The sequence below is a fragment of the Glandiceps talaboti genome, chromosome 15 (genome assembly GCF_964340395.1).
Source record: "Glandiceps talaboti chromosome 15, keGlaTala1.1, whole genome shotgun sequence".
NCBI lineage: Eukaryota > Metazoa > Hemichordata > Enteropneusta > Spengelidae > Glandiceps > Glandiceps talaboti.
Genome location: NC_135563.1, coordinates 12,847,557 through 12,868,074, shown reverse-complemented (window position 1 = coordinate 12,868,074; position 20,518 = coordinate 12,847,557). Strand labels below are relative to the sequence as shown.

At 34.9% G+C, this 20,518-nt stretch overlaps 1 protein-coding gene across 1 annotated transcript in view; it reads right to left on the bottom strand.

The window, feature by feature from the left end:
• The window catches only part of LOC144446232 (growth hormone secretagogue receptor type 1-like), a 67,672-nt gene that overhangs the window by 16,818 nt on the left and 30,336 nt on the right, over positions 1 to 20,518 (bottom strand). The window contains exon 2 of the mRNA XM_078135984.1: positions 10,254 to 10,538. Within this exon, the coding sequence (XP_077992110.1) occupies positions 10,254 to 10,538 (285 nt within the window). The remainder of the gene's footprint in view (positions 1 to 10,253; positions 10,539 to 20,518) is intronic.

The window sequence follows — 20,518 nt, the reverse complement described above, 5'->3', positions numbered from 1 at the left end:
AAGGCAACACTATTTGTTGTTTATGTTGGAAAAGGGATAACTCTCTGTCAGACTTGTTGGCAACAGTTGAGATAGATGTTTTTCATAAAAATGTATCTTAATAACATTTATTATACTTTGGGGAAAAGTATATTGTCAAACTGGAGGAAACCAGATTTAATTTGAAAGATAATGAGCACCCGGTGGGTTTACCATTTCCTACCCCAAGCATATCTGATATTTCGTCTTTTTCATCTCCGTCTCTTTCTCAAGAGATATCGATATAATCTTAAATTCAATAGATACCTTCAACAACCTATGATTAAGTAGTCTTGCATATCAAAATGTACTGAAATTGAATGTTCTTGTTAGTCTTTCGGAACGTCTTTAAATATATTGTGGAGCCTGAAGTATAAATTTAAAAAAAATACTGTTGTCAAAGTACAAGGTATGCTAATGCACATTACAGTAGACACGTTTATCACTGTATGAAAAAGTTAATATTTTCATTTACTTTGGTTAGAAATTTAAATGTAAAAAGACAGTAAGAATTACGGGTAATCAATTGTAGATTATACTTGTTGATTATATGGCAGCTTCTATAAGAAAACAGGATTAAAGTAACCACATTACAACCTCTATCCTACAAGGTCTCCAATTATACAATAAATACCCTTAGCACGGATCTATAGACGCACAGCTGCCCATATATACTTCCTCAATTCCCTGGGGCACATACAATACATTGCAATAGCTTCTGTACTCTGCATAGTATTTTAAGCATCCACATTGCGATGTCTATCCGAAAAGGTCCTCTGGCCAGTCATACACGTAGAGCTGGGTTGAACGTTTTCAATAAAGTGAACATATTTATTATTTGACAAGGTACATATATAGTAAAGTGGTAAATTCTTGTCCAAGTGTTTCGCACCTGTATAGAGGTATTGGTCAAGTGGAAGTTGATAGGCAATTAAGTACCTGACTTTCATCTCAATTGAGTTTTGTTTGAGTATATATATTACAACATAGGTGAGGCTTTCTACTGTTTATTTTGTACTTACAAAGGCTTTCACGGGCTTCATGACTGGTTTATATATTATCATTAAAGGCCAATGGGAAACGAAGGCAACATGGGAAATCGTGATCAATTTGTCACAATATTTATAAACCTTACATCACAGGAATGTGAATCATCTTTTAGTCGATAAGAGGAAGAATGGAAGTGTCACGCCATTAGATAGTAGCCTTAAATCAAAGTGTAGCTCTGAGGTAATCTGTAAAAGCTGTTTATTTCCTTTTATGAAGATTAATGTCAAGCTAAGAATGTCGTTATCTATAACATGTAATTACCAACCATCATGCCCAGACTGTGTAATTATGTAAAAACCTCAGTGGAGTGCCTTGTGTGCTACACATTTGTACCATTTGTGAGACAAAGAAGATGCATGATGACGTCTTTGACTGTAGTAGCTTCACGGCAGTAGAGACAATTTGTCAACTGTACGTTTTTGGGACTAGCACAAATGAAGTGAAATATAGTGCTATGGGCATGAAAAAAGCGCCAATGTACGTGTCTTTGTGTCCTCATTTCGTTTGAATGACCTGAAATAAGATACGACTCGTCCGATTGCAATGAAACTTGGTACCACTCGGTGGGCATAATAATTTTGGAATGATGAATTATTCAAGGTAAAGTTAAAATGTTCCTGAACTGTTCATGTCTGTAAGAATGGTGCGGATTGACTTCAATGATGTATTACTGTCACAGCATCATCCTGCAAGATAGAAGTCATCAAGACCGACTTGATGACTTCTGGCAGGATAATAGTGACGTTTTCTTGCAACTATCTCCAAGTTGGAATGGTTGATATAATTGTGCTTTAGCATACGATAGTGGTGTATGAACGTAATATACGTAGTGAGCCAATTTACCCCTAATGAATGTCAAAATGAAGTAAAGAATTTCCTTAAACAGACTTGTTTGTGAAATAGTATCATTTTTCATTTCAGACATCGATTTGTAATAATCTGCACTAATAATATATCCAATGTATGGTGTCTTTGAACAGCGCTAGGTAATGAACAACATCAGAGAGATTCACTTAATATTATAGAACCATTTGTATGTTATGAGTAAGGTATTAAAACCTCCGTAAAAAAACTGACAACCACAGTTTATTAAGTGGAACAAGCATTGTGGTGTCAACAATGATTAAACCTATCACTGCAGAAATTACGAAAACCTTTATTATGAGCTGTCATTTGAAGAGATAATTACGTTGATATCGTAACCATGTTGTAAAGTAGGATACAGGTTCCGTTAGAAAGCCTTCAAATGAAATTGAAATTTCCAATTACGAATCTGTGTACTGCAATTACAACATTCCATACGCTATGACACTTTGTAACACAGGCACTGATTTTAACTTCAAGGCTTGTCTGTATATTATTACGTTGTAAATGTCATCATGCCAAACAACTCCCCTTTCTTGTAAGATTGAAGAATATTTATTCATGTAAGTCGTTGCGATTATGATGTAAATTCACAATTTAGCTGCTGTACGTTAACGAGGCAAATATGTGATTTTTTCTAAGGCTAATTACACAGAGAAAAAATATGCTTACCATTTGAGTCATATCAATTTATGGGCAATTTATTCATAGCCTACACATACCCAGACGAGACCGTGTCTGGTATTTACGTCATGCTGTTCAACAGTGAGCAGTCAGCCTGTTTATGATGTTAAACACCACCCAATTTAAATCCCAATTACACAAACTTTGCCATTCATCATGTAATGCATTGACATTGTTTATTAACGGAACGTGTTGTCATACTACCGTTTCATTCTTGTTCATGTCATTCAGTGCAATGTAAAACAATACACACAACGTTATCACACGAAATGTGTATAGCATATGGTTGTTGTATTACAGAATAATTGTAAATTCATCTTTGTAAACCTCTTTCGACTACATATTGCCAACCTGTTTGTTTGACCGAACGTGTTTACCTCGTGATTTGATTTGAAAATAAGAAATATCTCTTGGATATATGTATTAGCGTGCACCTTGATCTGTATTGGTTACGTCTATTATATATTAAAATGTGTTGCCATGCATGTAAAGTAAATATAATATATAGTACCATTTTATGAACTACTATACGAATGCCGTTTTGATGAAATGTGGACTTGAAAGGAATCTGAAAGAATATTAAATGTGTACAGCTTTTACTAATCCATACACCATGGAGCTCCGTCTTCACATATTTCTCCAGCGTGAGTGTGACTTCGTCGCAGCTGTTTAATCAATCCTATTTCCGATTATCCGCCTTTCAGAGCAGAAATACTACTTTCACAAATCGAATACGTCTTCTTGTATAATCTTTGTATTGAGAAGTGCATTGATCCTTATTGGCAGTGTGGGATTAAAGGCACCTAGGAGAAACTGTAGCATTGTTGTTTACATGGGTTTAAATTAGATTTCCATTTATTCTTCGAAATGAAATTAACATGAGCGAGGGCGATTTTCCAGGCTGAATTATTATGTTGTATATGCTTGGACTGTGCTGAAGTAATCACAATGAACTTTGCGATTTCGGGCTCCAGATATTGTGTTATATAGAAAGGCATTTTTCAATTCATTTCATTGGTTTTTACAAATATGTACACACAGATCTCTCTCTCTTTCTGTCTCTGTCTCTGTCTGTCTCTGTCACTGTCTCTATTTCTCTCTCTCTCTTTGTCTGTCTGTCTCTGTCTGTCTGTCTGTCTGTCTGTCTGTCTGTCTGTCTGTCTGTCTCTCGCTCTCTCCCCACATATTTCTCCAGCGTGAGTGTGACTTCGTCGCAGCTGTTTAATCAATCCTATTTCCGATTATCCGCCTTGCAGAGCAGAGGTACTACTTTCACAAATCGAATACGTCTTCTTGCATAATCTTTGTATTGAGAAGTGCATTGATCCTAATTGGCAGTGTGGAATTAAAGGCACCTAGGAGAAAATCACCAGTGTCATATTGTTGTTTACATGGGTTTAAATTAGATTTCCATTTATTCTTCGAAATGAAATTAACATGAGCGAGGGCGATTTTCCAGGCTTAATTATCATGTTGTATATGCTTGGACTGTGCTGAAGTAATCACAGTGAACTTTGCGATTTCGGGCTCGAGATATTGTGTTTTATAGAAAGGCACTTTTCAATTCATTTCATTGGTTTTTACAAGTGTGTACACACAGAACTCTCTCTCTCTCTCTCTCTCTCTCTCTCTCTCTCTCTCTCTCTCTCTCTCTCTCTCTCTCTCTCTCTCTCTCTCTCTCTCTCTCTCTCTCTCTCTCTCTCTCTCTCTCTGCCTCTCTCTCGCTCTCAGACAGTCAGGAATCGTCCTGGCATACATATTAAAAAGTCTTCAATGGATAAAACAGTAGACGTATTAATAAATAATGAGAGCCATGTTCTAATTATCTAAAATCATCAGGTAGACAAACAATAAAAAAAAAAAAGTATATTGTATAATTATTCTAAAAAGAAATTATGTCTACCTGAATTCAAAACATCGAGATTAATCATATGAATATATGAAGTTAATACAATATCGTTAGCTGTTACTGTGTAGTAAGGGACATTCTGCTTAGTAACGTTTTATCCACATTATATCATAATCGATTTATCCAAATTTACGAAGTATAGCATCATGCAATTGGCATCTTTATCGTTGACTTGGTATCATTTCACACTTCAAAGAACCACCCATTTCAAACTTCCGTCCATTAGTATGACACCTGCTTCAAGATTTTCAAAGAGCGACTTTGATTATATTTCCTATATATCGTTAAATCAACAGTACCGCAGCAATCTGGAAGTATATCATTGTGTTTTAATAGAATGACCCTGCAGTAGGCTTATAAGAAATGTCAGATGTTAGAAATATATACACGTGTATTAATATTTAGCTATTTAGCAGGTTTATTAAACTTGACCGTTAGGAAACAATATGAGCCGCCTCTTCGTGATCACAAAGCCTTTTGGAGCAGTTTCTTACCATTACCCGAGAAAATAACATATTAATCTAGTTAATACATATATCCAACTTTTCTGTATATTTTTAAATATGTAAGATTCATACTAGTTATGCAAACAAAATAAATTTAGGGGATTACTATGTAAAGAATTTGTGAGATGTTAAAGAAATGAATTTAGATTTGATCAAAGTGTGAAATTCATAAATTTGCCCAACTGCATGCAAGCTTGTGTCTATTCAGTGTTTTCCTTATTTCGTTCAAGAGTAAGCAAACGTTGTTGTGTGGCTACTTAGTGTTTCTCTTCTGACCGTAATTTTTAATACTCGAAAGTGGTAGGATATTTAAATGAGGATTGTCAATGAAATAAAACACATTTGACTTGTGATGCCCCACCCTCCGAACTTAGAATAAAAGTCTCCAATACCTACTTTGAAAGTTCTAAATTAAATGTAAACCACACAATCATTAATATTTCTTTCACCCTTTTATTATATTTTGCCATATCTGTACATTTTCAGTGAGGTGAGATTGTTTTTTATTTTTACTGCTAAGTTAATGTAGAATGTTTTAATTTTAAATTCCTGGAAAAAGTGACCGTAGATGAAAAAATAGGCTGATATCGCAGTCATTTTTGTGCAAACAATTCATGAACTTATTTGCAATAGATAGATTTTTTACGCATTACAAAATTTGTTTTGGATGTTCAGAAAAATCATGAGTCGTCATATTAAGTTATTGATTACAAACTTCAAGCTTTTCTTTAATCGATGATGCTGTTTATATGTACATTGCGCATAGTGCAAAGCATATCCTGACTTCAAATCAATGCCTCCCATGGGTTTAATTTGTTTGCTGATTAGCTGACAAGTATACAAAGTTAAATTTCCATATAAATGAGGTGAAGTCTTAGTTCACCACGTACCCAGACTACTGACTTGGATTCTCTTACACTCTCCATGAAAAGTCAGTGATTGTCTGCTATTTGTTGGGCTGGCATACAACAGTTGTTATTGTATATAATATCATGTATGCCTGAATAATGTAAACATGTGTTTCACATGTAGAAGTAAACTGGGCGTTTGCATTATTTTCTTAGTCTTTAAGCCTGGATAATCTTAGTATGGGTTTCACATGTACACATAAACTGGGCGTTTGTATTATTTTCTCATGACAACTAAAGTATTACATAGCTTGATTTAGCCTTGATTTGCACATTAGTAACTTCCATTCGATTACCATTCAAATCATTAGAGTAATATGTCTACCTCGATTGTGGAGAGGCCGTTGATTAACAACTATTTCGCGTGAAAATATTTAATCAGCACCTGAAACGTCAGATCCTGATAGAGTAGTCTATAAATCAATAATCAGATGCAAGGAGTGATATGAATTCTTTGTGTATAAGATACTGACAGCGCAGGAAAAAGTCAACAAATCTCGTAGACTAATGATGACCCGAAACGTCTTGGAGCTAGTAAATGATTTGTTTCGTAATATAGATCATACAGCCTTGCCTTCAGTTCGATGTCTGCTACTTGAAAAATCCGCCACCAGCAATATTCTCATTGATTCGTTACTTTGTACAGAAATCGGTGGCCGAAATCAAGACCCAATATAATGAACCCTATCATGCATTAAAAACTTGTATTCTTGATTATTTCATGTGTTTGTTGTTTTATTACACTATTTTTATTATTTTGAGTCGGACGTTATTATGCTTTGTCGGCCTGTTTTTTTTTCTGAAATCAAATTAAATAGTAAGTAGTATCGGGATTACCGGTTCACGTTCCGAGTTTCCATAAAGTACTTCATTTTGAACTTTTCACAATAAGAGGGGTGGAGGACAGCCGCGTGCGACAGTTTCAATTACCCTACATGAGTATCAATATCTATGTAGAAGTGTGTATCAGAAACTCAGCAATGTCATACTATTACACGATACACTTAAATGTTACACCAGCATTCAAAGCTATTTATAAGGGTCACACTAAAAAAATAACACCGACGAGTTACCCAACGATGGAAATATAATGGTTGAAACAAAATGCTGTAAATAAATGTCTGAAAAGCAGACGGCAAGAAATTGCTGAGTAGCCGATTGCTTTTGTAGCTACTGGTCCTTATCTACATCACTGCATCTATGTTCCAGTGAAATTCTTGATGTTGAATATCACGAAATATTTACAATCGATTATGATAGGTACTTTGCCCATTGCAATACGATTGTATTAATTTATGTAAATTCCTAAACCTTCTGTAAACGTTTTACTAGCTACCAACCTTTGTGACATGCACACTCATCTGTAATGAGGAGAACACCATGGCAATAGACCATTACCCGTCTCGCGGGAGACGCCATTGAGTGCATAGCAACCACATTCGGGTGGTCAAGCTGAAGTGTCAACCGCTTAGCAACACCATTGTTCTCGACGTCACGTACAGTGCAATACGTATGATCATGGAAGTATACTTCCATAGTATGATAGATCAAGGGAAGCAAACTTTTAAAGTATGGTTGTAAAAACGATGTGCGTATGTGAAATTCATAACTAGCCGTCAGACGTGACGGTGATTTTTGGCCGTCTGGGCGCAGATGAAGAGCGGTTGAGATTGACAGTTTCAACATGAACTTGAAAATATTACTAGAGTTGGATCCACTCGAGGATCGCAGGCCCTATGGTTGAAAACTTGCATGTCAGGTCGCGAATATTGTATTCCTATTTTTAAACAACGTCTAAAATTTGATACAATGTCATAACTTTCCCATAGACTTTTTATACGTCGCGTAGCGTCGTCTAAAAACCAACACAACAACGTGTACGCGATCACTTTACTGTATAACGTGCTGTTAATAGTTGGCAATGATGTAATTCTTAGTCCGTAATTCGTCAGCTAAATTCGTCAGGGTCCGCTAAAAACTTTGAAATCGGTTGAGAATTGTTTTCGCTGTCTTTGATTTTATCATATACATTTATAAATGAGCTATATATATGCATTTAAAATTAAAATTTAGAGATACTATGTCGTTTTATTTTACGAATTTGGACTATGAGTTCTACAACATGTTCATCGAACTCAAGTATAAACATGGCTGACACGTACACGTGTTTCACGCATCGCCGGTGATTCCCAATTCTAGTTCCTGACGATTGTATTCCGATTTTACTCTAAGTTATCTTCATACAGTACTAGTCTAGTTCATGACGACCGTATTCCGATTTTACTCTACGTTATTAAGGTAGGGTAAAATTGGAATACGGTCATTGGGAACTAGACTGGTAGATATTGTTGTATGAAGATAACATGTGGTAAAATCGGAATACGATTGTCAGGAACTGATTATGATTTCCCGATCTGTGACGATAATTAAGAACTTTTCAATTCTGAACTCTAGGACCGAAACGGGACATTGGCACTCTAAAAATGTGTAAGACTTTTAGCTTTCGTCCGTATTTGTCAACAGCGTAAATGTCAACGGTTCATAAGGGCTTACGGCTGGTGGATGTGTAGTAGTACTACGCCACACTTCATGTGCATTGCATTCTAATATACTTATATTGAATATTGGTGACGGGAAATGTTTCCACCATGTACATGTGTACTAATAATCAAAACTACTCGATTTTGCTTGTCATTAATTACCATTTCTCAAGATTGAAATATTATAGCCATCTAGTATGCTGCATAAGTTTGGCACTGACAACGTATTCCCAGAAATGACAGTCAGTTCGGAAATATAATGACAGTGTGACACTGGCGTATTTTTCTTTTAACTTGATGTTGACACGCTATATTTTCGCAACATGCTCTTTAGTTCGTGTACTTTCAATTTTTCAATGTCTTCCATGATGACTTAGGATTGTAGATGGTCACAAACGGTAGTATTTTTTTCAGACTAATGCATTGACTTTCATATGAACAACATGGCCACTCCGCAAAGCTTGACCTCCGTAGCAACCGTTGCTAGGTTATTTGCATATCTCGCGAGATCTGCCGCGAGACGGAAAATACTCTATTGTTAATGCTGACAAAAGTTGTTTAATTTTGACCTATATATACTATAATATTTGGATTGTTTAGCAAACCTTCGCTTCGATGCACTCCTTTATAAGCAATGCTTCCATGCTTCATCTAATCCTTTTCAATTATGACATGTTATTAGATTGTAGAGAATTTACTCTGAAGCACAATACGTAAATTTACGATCATGGAATCATCAATTATTTACGACTCCGTCATAATAGCTGTATAGAGGTAAATATTGCACAACATAATATAAGGGTAATTAAGCCTTAATAGGCGCAGACGTGGTGTTTCAAGTGAAGTGATATAGAGATTTAGGTTTTAGTCAGTCGCCATGAAACACATGTAAGCTATCATTTAAATCGACATACTTGACCTTATAGGGTAGGTAGCTAGGTCGAGATTTTATATTCTTTTACTTTAATTTTTTTTTTAAATTACTTCGATCCCAAGATAAGATACTCGTCGGTCACAATAATTCAGTCAGAGTTTAACGAGGTGTACATAGGCTAGAAGTAAATGAAGACACTTATCAGTTAAGTAGACGAACACGTAATGCAAACTATTGTTATAACCTAAAAAGACATGGTTTCTCTAGAATACATTAAAAAACCTAAATGTAACTACAGTTGGGGGAAGGGCATGAAGGTGTAAACGGAACATGAATAGACGTAACTTGTTACTATTTTATCCTTTTGCATGCAAATTAATATTTAGGGTCGGGGGCTTAAACGAGGGTCGGTCGGGTTATCGGATACATACTATTTTTTTTATTTGGCCTTATGGAAAATATTCAGTATGAGACTAAAATTGAAATTACTAACGGGTAGTGAAAATCATCTTGAAGGAATCGAAAATGTGTTAAGATTCAAAGATGACACTTAACGCACTGGTTCTTTTACACGAAAGACAGCTAGTCTAGTGGCCTTTTCCCGAGTGTCAAATGACCACTCTCCGTTTAAAAAGTGCATTTAACTGATGAAAAATGATGTTTCGTAACATAATCAACAGACGAGGTCTTGAAGAATTGGACAAAACAGAAGAGATCAATTTTTAAACACTATATATCATCTCAAAGCAAGTGGTACTTATTTAGAAAACTAATTTAGATGTTACATAAACATTATAATAACGCACATTCTAAATCTATGTTTTGAAAAAGTGAATAACGAATATATTAATATGCACCTATACAAGACATCACTCGAACTCCAACCATGGGCATACTTACACATGACTTCTCCCAGCAACCATGGATGAAATATGTAGGTTTCTAATAGTGCCACCGGCATACATATAACCAATACCAACAAGTCAGCGACGCTAAGGTTAACCAGAAAGTAATTGGTCGAACTTCTCATGTCACGATTGCGACAAACAACGAATATCACCAAAATGTTACCCAGTACGCCAAATATGAAAATGAGCACGTAAAATAATGTAACAATGGCGAGAACGAGCGACGATAATCTTAATGCGTCTTGAAAAGGAATACTACAGTTCAATCGGTGTGCAGCTGTTGAGTTTTGAGAACAATTGAGAAACATTTCGGTATCCACATTTAACGTTGCCATTTCTCTATTTATGCGTCCAAGATTGTCTTAGTCTATTAAGTTGAATGGCGCGCGCGACTCTGTCTTTATCTCTGTGTGGTGAAACCGCAAATGGGCGAGCCTATCTGCAAGATGTTCAGTAGTTCAGATGCTTGTTAATTTATTCTGCATACAATTATTGGAATCTAAGCGATTGGTTAATCTTCCGGTTGCCACGGAGACAGTTACAAAAATATGATATTTTGTAACGAAGTTCAATGTATTTCATTCGCCCAAAAAGCGTAACCATAATTCAGTGTATCCTCTGTTCTCGTATATAAACAACAACAGTTAACATTCTGAGTAATACTTCAATTAATTGTTCACGCGTCATTATCTCACGACTTTCGCGATTTGTAACTTACCAAGCCAATGAAGATTACATTTTATCTATTACTGAAAATGCGGTTCACACGAAATTGTAATGATGTTATATACCTTTTAGTTACAAATACCATTATTGACACGTGAACAAATGTACAGCCCAAATGATATGCAAATGCCACCAGCGGGTTAGTATCAATTGTTCCAGTCATATACTCACTGATTAATGATAACAATAAATAACAGTATTACATTGGTGAACACTAATTGTATATATCTTTATCAAAAAACAATTCGTGAATTTATTAAAGCAAATGATTAATATATTGTGTTCATAATGACATCATGAAAACGTTTTATATGATGTGATAAAATATGGTCCACTTGTTCTACAGACGGAATTAAAGGAGATTTAGCAGTGCGTAACTAAAGATGGCTCGTTCCTAACGATTACACTAACCTTTACAGATATGATGTATAAGTATAATAAATTACATATCAAAATGTAATCGCAAATCGTATAATCTTAATCACAACAAATTCATGAACGTAAAGCGAGTGATTAATGATATTGTGTTTAGAGTTAGATTGCGAAACGACGTGTATTATGATAATACCATTCTGACCATATATCATAAGTATAGCTAACGAATATCTATAGATTTATCAATACATAAATAATGATGCCTTAGTATAGTACGAATGACAAATCTGGCTGCCAGAGTTCTATATATATAATGTTCAAACCCCAACACTGTATGTAGTTACTGTTGTAACTCTTTGCACGTATCATGCTGAGTTAAACGCCTTGACCCTGGCTGTTAAAATTAAGTATGTTATGTTTCCGGTGCCGTTTAGTATTATCTTGAGCTGACGAAATCAGCATGAGGAAAGAAGGTCTGACTACGTGCTGTAAATCAAACATGCCCACGTAACTATTCGAACGGCTATTTCTGTTGTTTTATCCGACAAAATGATAGGATATTAGATCAAAGGCTGAGATGAAATACACATCAAACCTCCCATATGCTTTTGTTATCGCCACGTTTATTAGATGGTCATATTACACAAATTAATTTCACTTGGGTATTTTAAAATGTATAAAGATTAAACAATGTCTGAATACATGAAACTTAAGTTAATCTCAATGGTAACGGTCTTCCATCAACCTAGTTATTTAATTAATTTTTAAATATTAAGCCTTGGGAATGGTTTCAGTCAAATAAACAAAACTAAGCCTTGGGAATGGTTTCAGTCAGACTAAGCCTTGGGAATGGTTTCAGTCAATTAAAATAAGCAGAACATGTACTTAGTTCATGATTTTCATTAAACATGAACCTTACTTGCTACATCAGTCCGTCTATCAAACTATTATAGAAAGGGTGGCTCATTTCTTATGATTGGTCTCTATTTTGGATTCCCACCTTTTTAACTGCTGCACGATTGACGATTACCGATACAGAAAGAGTAACGGCATCAATATATATACAATATAATATATTGCAAATGAGAAATGTACAACTTTTACAAAGTAATGTTTACATATATGACGTACACATAGATTATCAATGGTTTCTAATTGTGTCCTGCATAACATGGGCTATGCATATATGTCGTAATAATGTGTTTCTGTTAATCCACAGCAAGCCGATAAGGTTTATCACGCATGCAGCTATGATAGCTACGATCATGAACAGCTACAATATAGCTATAGCATCTTACTTTTCAACAGTATGTACATGTGTGATAGCCATCGTGTTTGTAAACAAATGTATAGACAAGTAAAGACATGCATTCCGAAAGCCATACATTTTTAGTAAGATGGCTAGAAAATGTGTAACGTATTCAGAGATTGACGAACATTATTTCGAGATCGCAAGATTTAGTGTAAGACTAAAATAAATGCATGATCAGGTGGATAGGACACGTTAGTGTTCATTACAGAACGGTGCGTGGATCAACGCAAAGCGTATATCTCTATGTGCATTAAAAGATTAATTACTAGTGACGTAAAACAAAACAAGCCCGTCAAGAAGACATAAAAATAGACCTTATGTAAAAGGTTTTACTCGTATGATTATTGTTCTGTTTCCTTCCCTCTTCAAGTTGTCGGAAAGAACAATCACATCTCTGCCTGTACAAAAACCTTGCCGAGTAAGTTATAGCAGAGACTCTGTGTCTTTGAAGAAGATTACACAAATACGAACTGATGCGTACAAACCAAGACATGGTGTGTCTTTTTGTTCTTTCTCGAGACCCAAGGGGGAGATTGGGATTCCTGCTAATTATGCATAGATATAAGTCCCTCGCATCTAGAATTAGCTTGTATATAGCTGCCTTAAAAACCTTAATGAAGTCAGACAATCCGTGAATTATATATCCCTTGGTATGTTACTCGGTCCTTCAGCCATCTACTATGAAATACGGCTAATCGGTTCTTGAAGGTCGTCACGTACTTAGGCAAAAGTTCTGATTAACTGACTGACTGAGTAATTGAACGTGTTAGACCACAATCTTAAGAGGAAATAGATATTATTTGTCTAGAGAGATAGCATGGCTTTCAAACAATGAAATCTATTCTTTGAAAAGGGTCAAGGCCATGTGATGAAGGCAATGTTGCAAATTAATCAACGTACACACGTATATGGTAATGCGATCAAGGAAAAATAGCCAATGACAGAACCATATGTGTGTAACAAAAACATTTAATGGGATGCAGTATGTTAGACCTATTCGGTTTCACATTGACGTATATAAGAAAGATTCCACCTACTGTTGAAGAGTTACTGTAAATATCTTGTAAAGATACGCAGATGCAAAGTGGCTTAGGATCTTACCTTGACGATGCTCATATTATTGAATTACTTGTAGAAACCATATCATTATATCTGCGAACACTTGTTCACGGGTACATTATGGTGACCTCATGATTGTAAACCGAAAATGAAAAAAAACCCCTAAGTATACGTTTACATTTAACAAATAAAGAACCTTTATGCATTGTATATGAAGATTCTCTACAACAAAAAAATAATAAGAATAAAGGTTTGTATATATATATATATATATATATATATATATATATATATATATATATATATATTTTTTATTTTTTTTCCTAGGTAATGTATAATGGCATAGATCAGTACACATTGTACATTTTGAAACTATCCGAACATGCAATAATAAAGTAAGTTGTCGCATTTCGCATTTAAATACGGAATTTTAATATCACCTTTAAGTCTGATACCACACTGCCAACTATTTTAGCGTTGACCTTAGGAGATAAATATTCGGTATAGTATTACACCTTAAACGAAAAGGAAATCTTAGAAATAATAGTACCATACGAATTGTTACTATATGATTTCAATAGGAGTTTTTGTATGTTGAAAATAAGAGAATATATTACTTTTGCAGCACAACAAAGTATGTCTAAACATAACATAGAAAATCGGAAGGTCCAGGAATAAAACGAAATCCTTATAATTGCGTCAATGCCAAAGTAATTGTCGCAGAATAAACCCTAAAGAGATGGTCATTGCTCCTGAAATGTTACAGATCTGTTAGAAAAGGTAATTCTAGAACTGTTATACGCACGTTCAATAAGTAACTGTCATTGGAGATTGAGCCAATTATATATATATATATATATATATATATATATATATATATATATATATATATATATATATATATATATATATGTGTGTGTGTGTGTGTGTGTGTGTGTGTGTCTTTAGTTTGAACGCCAGAATGTTTATCTAAAGTAAAAACGTTCCAGCTCATATAGTCACGTCAAATTATCGTGTCTATTTTATGTAGATAAATTTGGTATGTCGGCAATATTTCCTCTCTGGTCTATTTCATGTTTAAAAATACAACATCGTTGATATCGAACGAGAAGAATGTCGGTTTACCTATACACAGGTTGAGCTTTGGAACGTGCTTAACCGTAAGGCAGGAGCTTAAGTAGCCTTCTATCTACTTCTATCTAGATTCTCCAATAGAATGCTATATGCTGAAACCTTTTACTGTCAACCTATCACTCCAGTTGTATTATGAAATGTAGAAGTATCCTTGAATAACTTAATTCACTTCTATCTGTCCAGGTCTATATTTCACTGATCAGAATGTATTTCGGTAAATCAAGCCACCGTTTCATATAACCTACATCCCAGGTTTGTTTGAAAAAATGAACCTATTGAGTTTATGTCGTGAAACATGTAGCCAGATAATAGAAGTGTGTATGATATGATACAAAACCCTGTTCAATGTGAACTCCAGTATCACATGCACAAAGTTGTGAATGAATTTGAAGAGTAAACTGTGTCATGTTTGTCATTTGATACCTTCAAACCGCTTTTATGCATATATAAATATATATATTCCTATTTTCATCTAGTTTTTAGAGGGTGATGACCTTGGCTTCGACACTGAACAGACGAATTATATTTGACAAAACTTCTTGTTTGTTTTAATCAGAAGATAAGATAATTTGTTTATTTTAATCAAAAGATAAGATAAATCGTATTTACAAAAGTAAATGTTATATTTCTGAATAGTTTTGATAGTTAATATTATAAACTTAGCGGTACACCGAAACCAACTCAGGAAACTAGTGAAGTTGTTATGTACCGCCGCCTAAACTTGAACTAAGCATAACCAAAGTTATATATATCGTTGGTGCATAGTTTATTTAAACTCTTGGGTACGAGTGAAAGATAGGGCACTGCCAAAGATAAGACTATGAATATGTGCACATTCTTTATCCGTAAGGTATTGATGGTATCTAAAAATCCCTTTACAATAAAATGAAGTGCTTCCTTTTCCAATGGGAAGTATACTGCACATATTGCTGGATAATCAACCACGATTCTGGATTGTTTACCTCCAGGAAGCACTTAAACCATATGAGCATTTAATGAAGTCTTGAAAGCTCTGATCTTTGTCTTAAAGGAAAGTATGTCAGCAATGAAGTCTAAACTCGCTTAATGTTGATGTTTTGATATCATTGAAGTGTATTATGTTATCATAATTTTAGATATGTCTCACATTTTTATTAAGAAATACGGGTAAAATTACTGATTTAATTTATTGTTTATTGCATTCAAAAACCTGTATCACCAATATGAGTGCAAAATGTTATTACTAATACAGCCCCTAATACAAAATCATGAAATTGCCGCCATCTCATATAAAAGTTCTTCAACAAGATTCATGTAAGACGTCGTGAGGAAACTGCTCTATGATTACTTGAAAATTGAGCCAACATGGCCTATCTGTCAAGTGCTCGAAAGAGTATTCATTTGGGTACCATTTTATTCATGCTGATTGATAAGTCATTTCTTCGGCACCAAAAGAACCGGTCTCAATGGAATTTATATTCGCAGGTACAGTACTGCCAGGCCGCTGTAAATTACCCTAATTCATGATCACGCAAGGCGGCATATAATCTAAGATGTATCGTTTAATTTTCCCCAAGTAGAATCACGACCAAACTTAACTGTTAACAGCAACGGCCTTCTGAGTGCATTGCAAAATGCACGATGTGATCCACGAATCGATTAAAAATAGGAATGATGATCTAACAGAAAAAAGTTAGATTGTTATACACGACTGACAAGACAAATTGGTGATGGCTTTTAGCTTGTGTGATTTGTCATGTACGACTCTTCTTTTTTGACAGACATTCGCCTTCATTCAAACCAAACAAAGGGCTTACAGAAAAGTGTATTCATCATGGAGAAATGTAGAAATGCAGGAATAACTGTATACCGATAAAAGGTTGGCTTGCTTTCACACACTAGTGTCCCATGAGCGCTAATAGTATTCTTTCATTAACCGTAACAGTTCGGAGTTAATGATATATTTCATATTTAATTACCTTTTTAATTAATTGTTTTAGTCTTCCTGAATAAGGTGGTTCTTTGTGACACTGTGTGTGTCTCTCTCTGTGTGTCTGTGTCTAAGCGTCTGTATGTGTGCTTGCGTTGTTTTTCTTAGTGTGTCAGCCTGTTTGATCTGTCTATCTGAGTCGATATATGTGGGCAAGATATCTAAAATACAAATTTAATAAATGAAATGTACTCTGAATATTGAGGACAATACAATGAGAATCCCAGGCTGCAAGGCATAATTGGAGTGAACAAATAACTAATCCAACATCTCAATTAGCTCGAAATGGCCATTGAACCCTGTCACAAGGCACTATGTCTATTCTTGTTCACAATCATGTGAATCCGCCTCCTACACAATGCACAATAAGACACACTACACTACTTCAGTAGGACAATGACCTTCATACGGTAAAACAGTTGTAGCCTTGGTTTTCGAACCTTTGATATTTGCAAAGCATCATATACCGTATAACTATGGCCATGAGAAAAAAGGTTGACTGAGGGATTGATGTTATCAAGGTTACTTTCCGAAGGCTTCCGATGTGTTAGCAAGTTTACATGGACTTATTGTACGGTATGGCACCCGGGGTATAGCAGTACTTCAAATTGAGTTGTAATGTAGGTTTCTACATTTGAATATACTGCATTATCTCATGATCATCAGGTCTTCCTTTTCACGACCTTTTCGCCAATGTTCATTAAGCTATTAGGCTCAAGCTCCTTTATGGTATCAACTTAAACGATTTATGGCGACATCTAAAGATTTATAAGGGTAACGTGCAAGCTATCTTAATAAGGAGAACGATTCCTGTAACATTAACTTGCTGAAGTCCAATTCAAACCTAGCTAGAATTAAATTGGTGAATATATGGTGAACACGCAAAAACGAACTCTGCTGTGAGAAAAAACACACAAGCTACATTTTGAACAGAAATAATATATATCACGATAATTTCTATGCGATATTCATTTGTATAAATTGATACAAAACCATTGGCAATGTTTATCAATCGGGAGTAATATTTAGACATTGTATGACTGTAAATAAATTCGATCTGTACAAGAAAGATTAATGTCAGTGACTGTTTGATTCCATGTTTTAGTTTGGCATTATTATACAAACTCGTAATATGTGTTTGCACGCTATAATTTCATAATCGGTTCAAACCTAGAACTTCAGGCATATTGAATTATTTTGGGGAATAAATGTGTACAGATATAATGTAAAGTCAACATAGAACGAATTATGGAAAAGAATATACAAGAAACATAATACTTTGATATGTTTGTTTGACTTCTAGCATAACCTTATTCCAAATTGAACAGAGGGGATTTACAAAACACTTCAACGTTTCAACTTCTCAGTAATGTACTAGGTAGCTTGTTGCTATGCATATAGTTGTTATTGAGGGAGAGTAACACTATCCACTTTATTTCATTCTTAAACATGCTCTCAACTTAGTAAACACACGAAGCGCTACCTTTTATATGTCAAGAAAATTGAGCACGATGCGCTGAACGTGAGTATTATATCGACGTATGGAATATACCGTGTTTTAATGGCATGCTACACGAGCCAATGTCATTCAGAATTACTTTCTAGGCCGTTGTTCGAATTACACTTGAATCCTAGAATCAAACTCGGTCAACAATGTATAACTTCCCGTTAGTGCTTACAATTAGTACAGCGTTTAGGCAATACAAGCTGAAACATTGCTTTACTCTTTTTTTTCATTTTGTGTGAGATTTTACAACTTCCAGATAATTTTTTCTTGAGACACAATATTAAGATTAGAACTACATGTACTGGTGCTTTGGCACCTCTAGTTCTGTCAAATCGAAAAGTCAATGTTTGAGATAAGCGGGCATTTCAAACAATAATTTACTCAAATAGATCGTTGATAATTCGATTGATTGAGGTGATTGGTACTTGACAATCCGGGTAACCATGATTACAGATCGTTCTGAGTCCCGTTTTATACTGGTTGCCATATAAATGTAGAGTAAAGAAAACTTTGTTTATAAATTTGGCGATTCGACTATATGTTTAATGGGATTACAACCACGTGCACTTCTAGGCTTCACAAGAAATCCATTATAGTTGAGATTATAATTATAGTACACAGCTCAGTATGGAACACTTGCGTGTAATGTTTAAAAGAAGATAAGGCAACATTTCATATCAATATTATGAACTTGATAGCGAAATATCGAAATACATAGGGTCCTGAACCCCTTTGAAACTGAAACACGTATATAGGTTCCAGTTAATTGTCCTGCCTGTTAAGGTTATGGTAGCCTTTATTAAAATACCTTTCTACAATCTTATAATTTTGCTAAAATCAAATCACTCTTCCTTTTGTAATTGTCCATTGAACCATAGATTCTCAGATACTACAGGCCAATATATTATCAACCAGGGAGAAATACGAACGGCCTAAGGGGCCTTGTCACTTCGAGTCGAAGACATGAGGTGACAAAGGTCATGAGTCTTTTCCAACTGAACGAAGAACAATATTGGGGAAAAATATACCTGCACAAGCTTAATTGATGAAAAATCTGAAAGAGCAAACGTGCCTTTCAACCGGTTTGGTTATATGTCGACCACGGCAAACAAATGACAAGACAGGCGTTGCCATGATGTAGAACAAGGCAAGGTGTATATCCACATTCTTTGTTCGAACACGTTAGACATATCCCGCGCATTGTATAATTAAATATGATTTTTCCCAAAAAATCTTTCTTGTCGTTCGGCCTAGGAAAGTACGAGTATCCCAATAGCCTCGACTCGTAGTGATAAAACTCTTAAATCACGAGTCTCTTCCTGGTGAATGAAGAAAAATATTGGAGAATAAAATATGTACACCTTCTCAAACATAATTATGAAACATAGAGAGAACTGATAGCGATTTTGAACATTTTGACTAATTTCGAGCATCGCAGACCCAGTGATGTAGACGCGAGTTGTTGCAATGTAGAACGACCAGGGTATAAAACACGTTTTTTCTCAAACTCTTATAACTTGGTGTGTGTCTTATGATAGTGATTAGCTGATTACTCCCTTTCATATTTCACTTACCTTCATTACTCTGTAGTCAAAGGTACAAGTTAGCCTACTGATTTGACAGTCGCCCAGGCGATGTATACATAACGTCAAACACTCACCTGTAGGTACTATTTTTAGAAGTTTAATCCCCGTTACGAATAGATTATTTGTTTTAAATTAAATTGAACTAAGATTATAGGATTACCCATATCCAGTCTTAAAAAGCATATGCATCCCTTGGAACATGACAGGGTATAAACTTTTAATCTTTCATTCGACTTGAATGTGATTGGCATGCTGAGACCTGAATTGGCTACATTTGGCAAAATGTTTGAAAGAAAACTTATTCATAAGGCGAAAAAAATAATTGTGCGTTTTCGATAACATGGCCTCAGAAAATAGGATAGTTAGGTAGTTTTTTTATTTAATCTTTTCAAATTGTTTTCAATTTTGAAAATGTATTGCTTCGAACCAAAATCAAACGAAATGTCGGTCAGAATACCTTCTGTTACACTTCGATGAAATATGTACAGACATGACTTGGGAAGGAAAACAGACGTACTTGAAGGTCAACAAGACAAGCAATTTCTTATAGTTTTGTTTTTAATGTTTAAAAGATGTTTAGGGTCGTTGG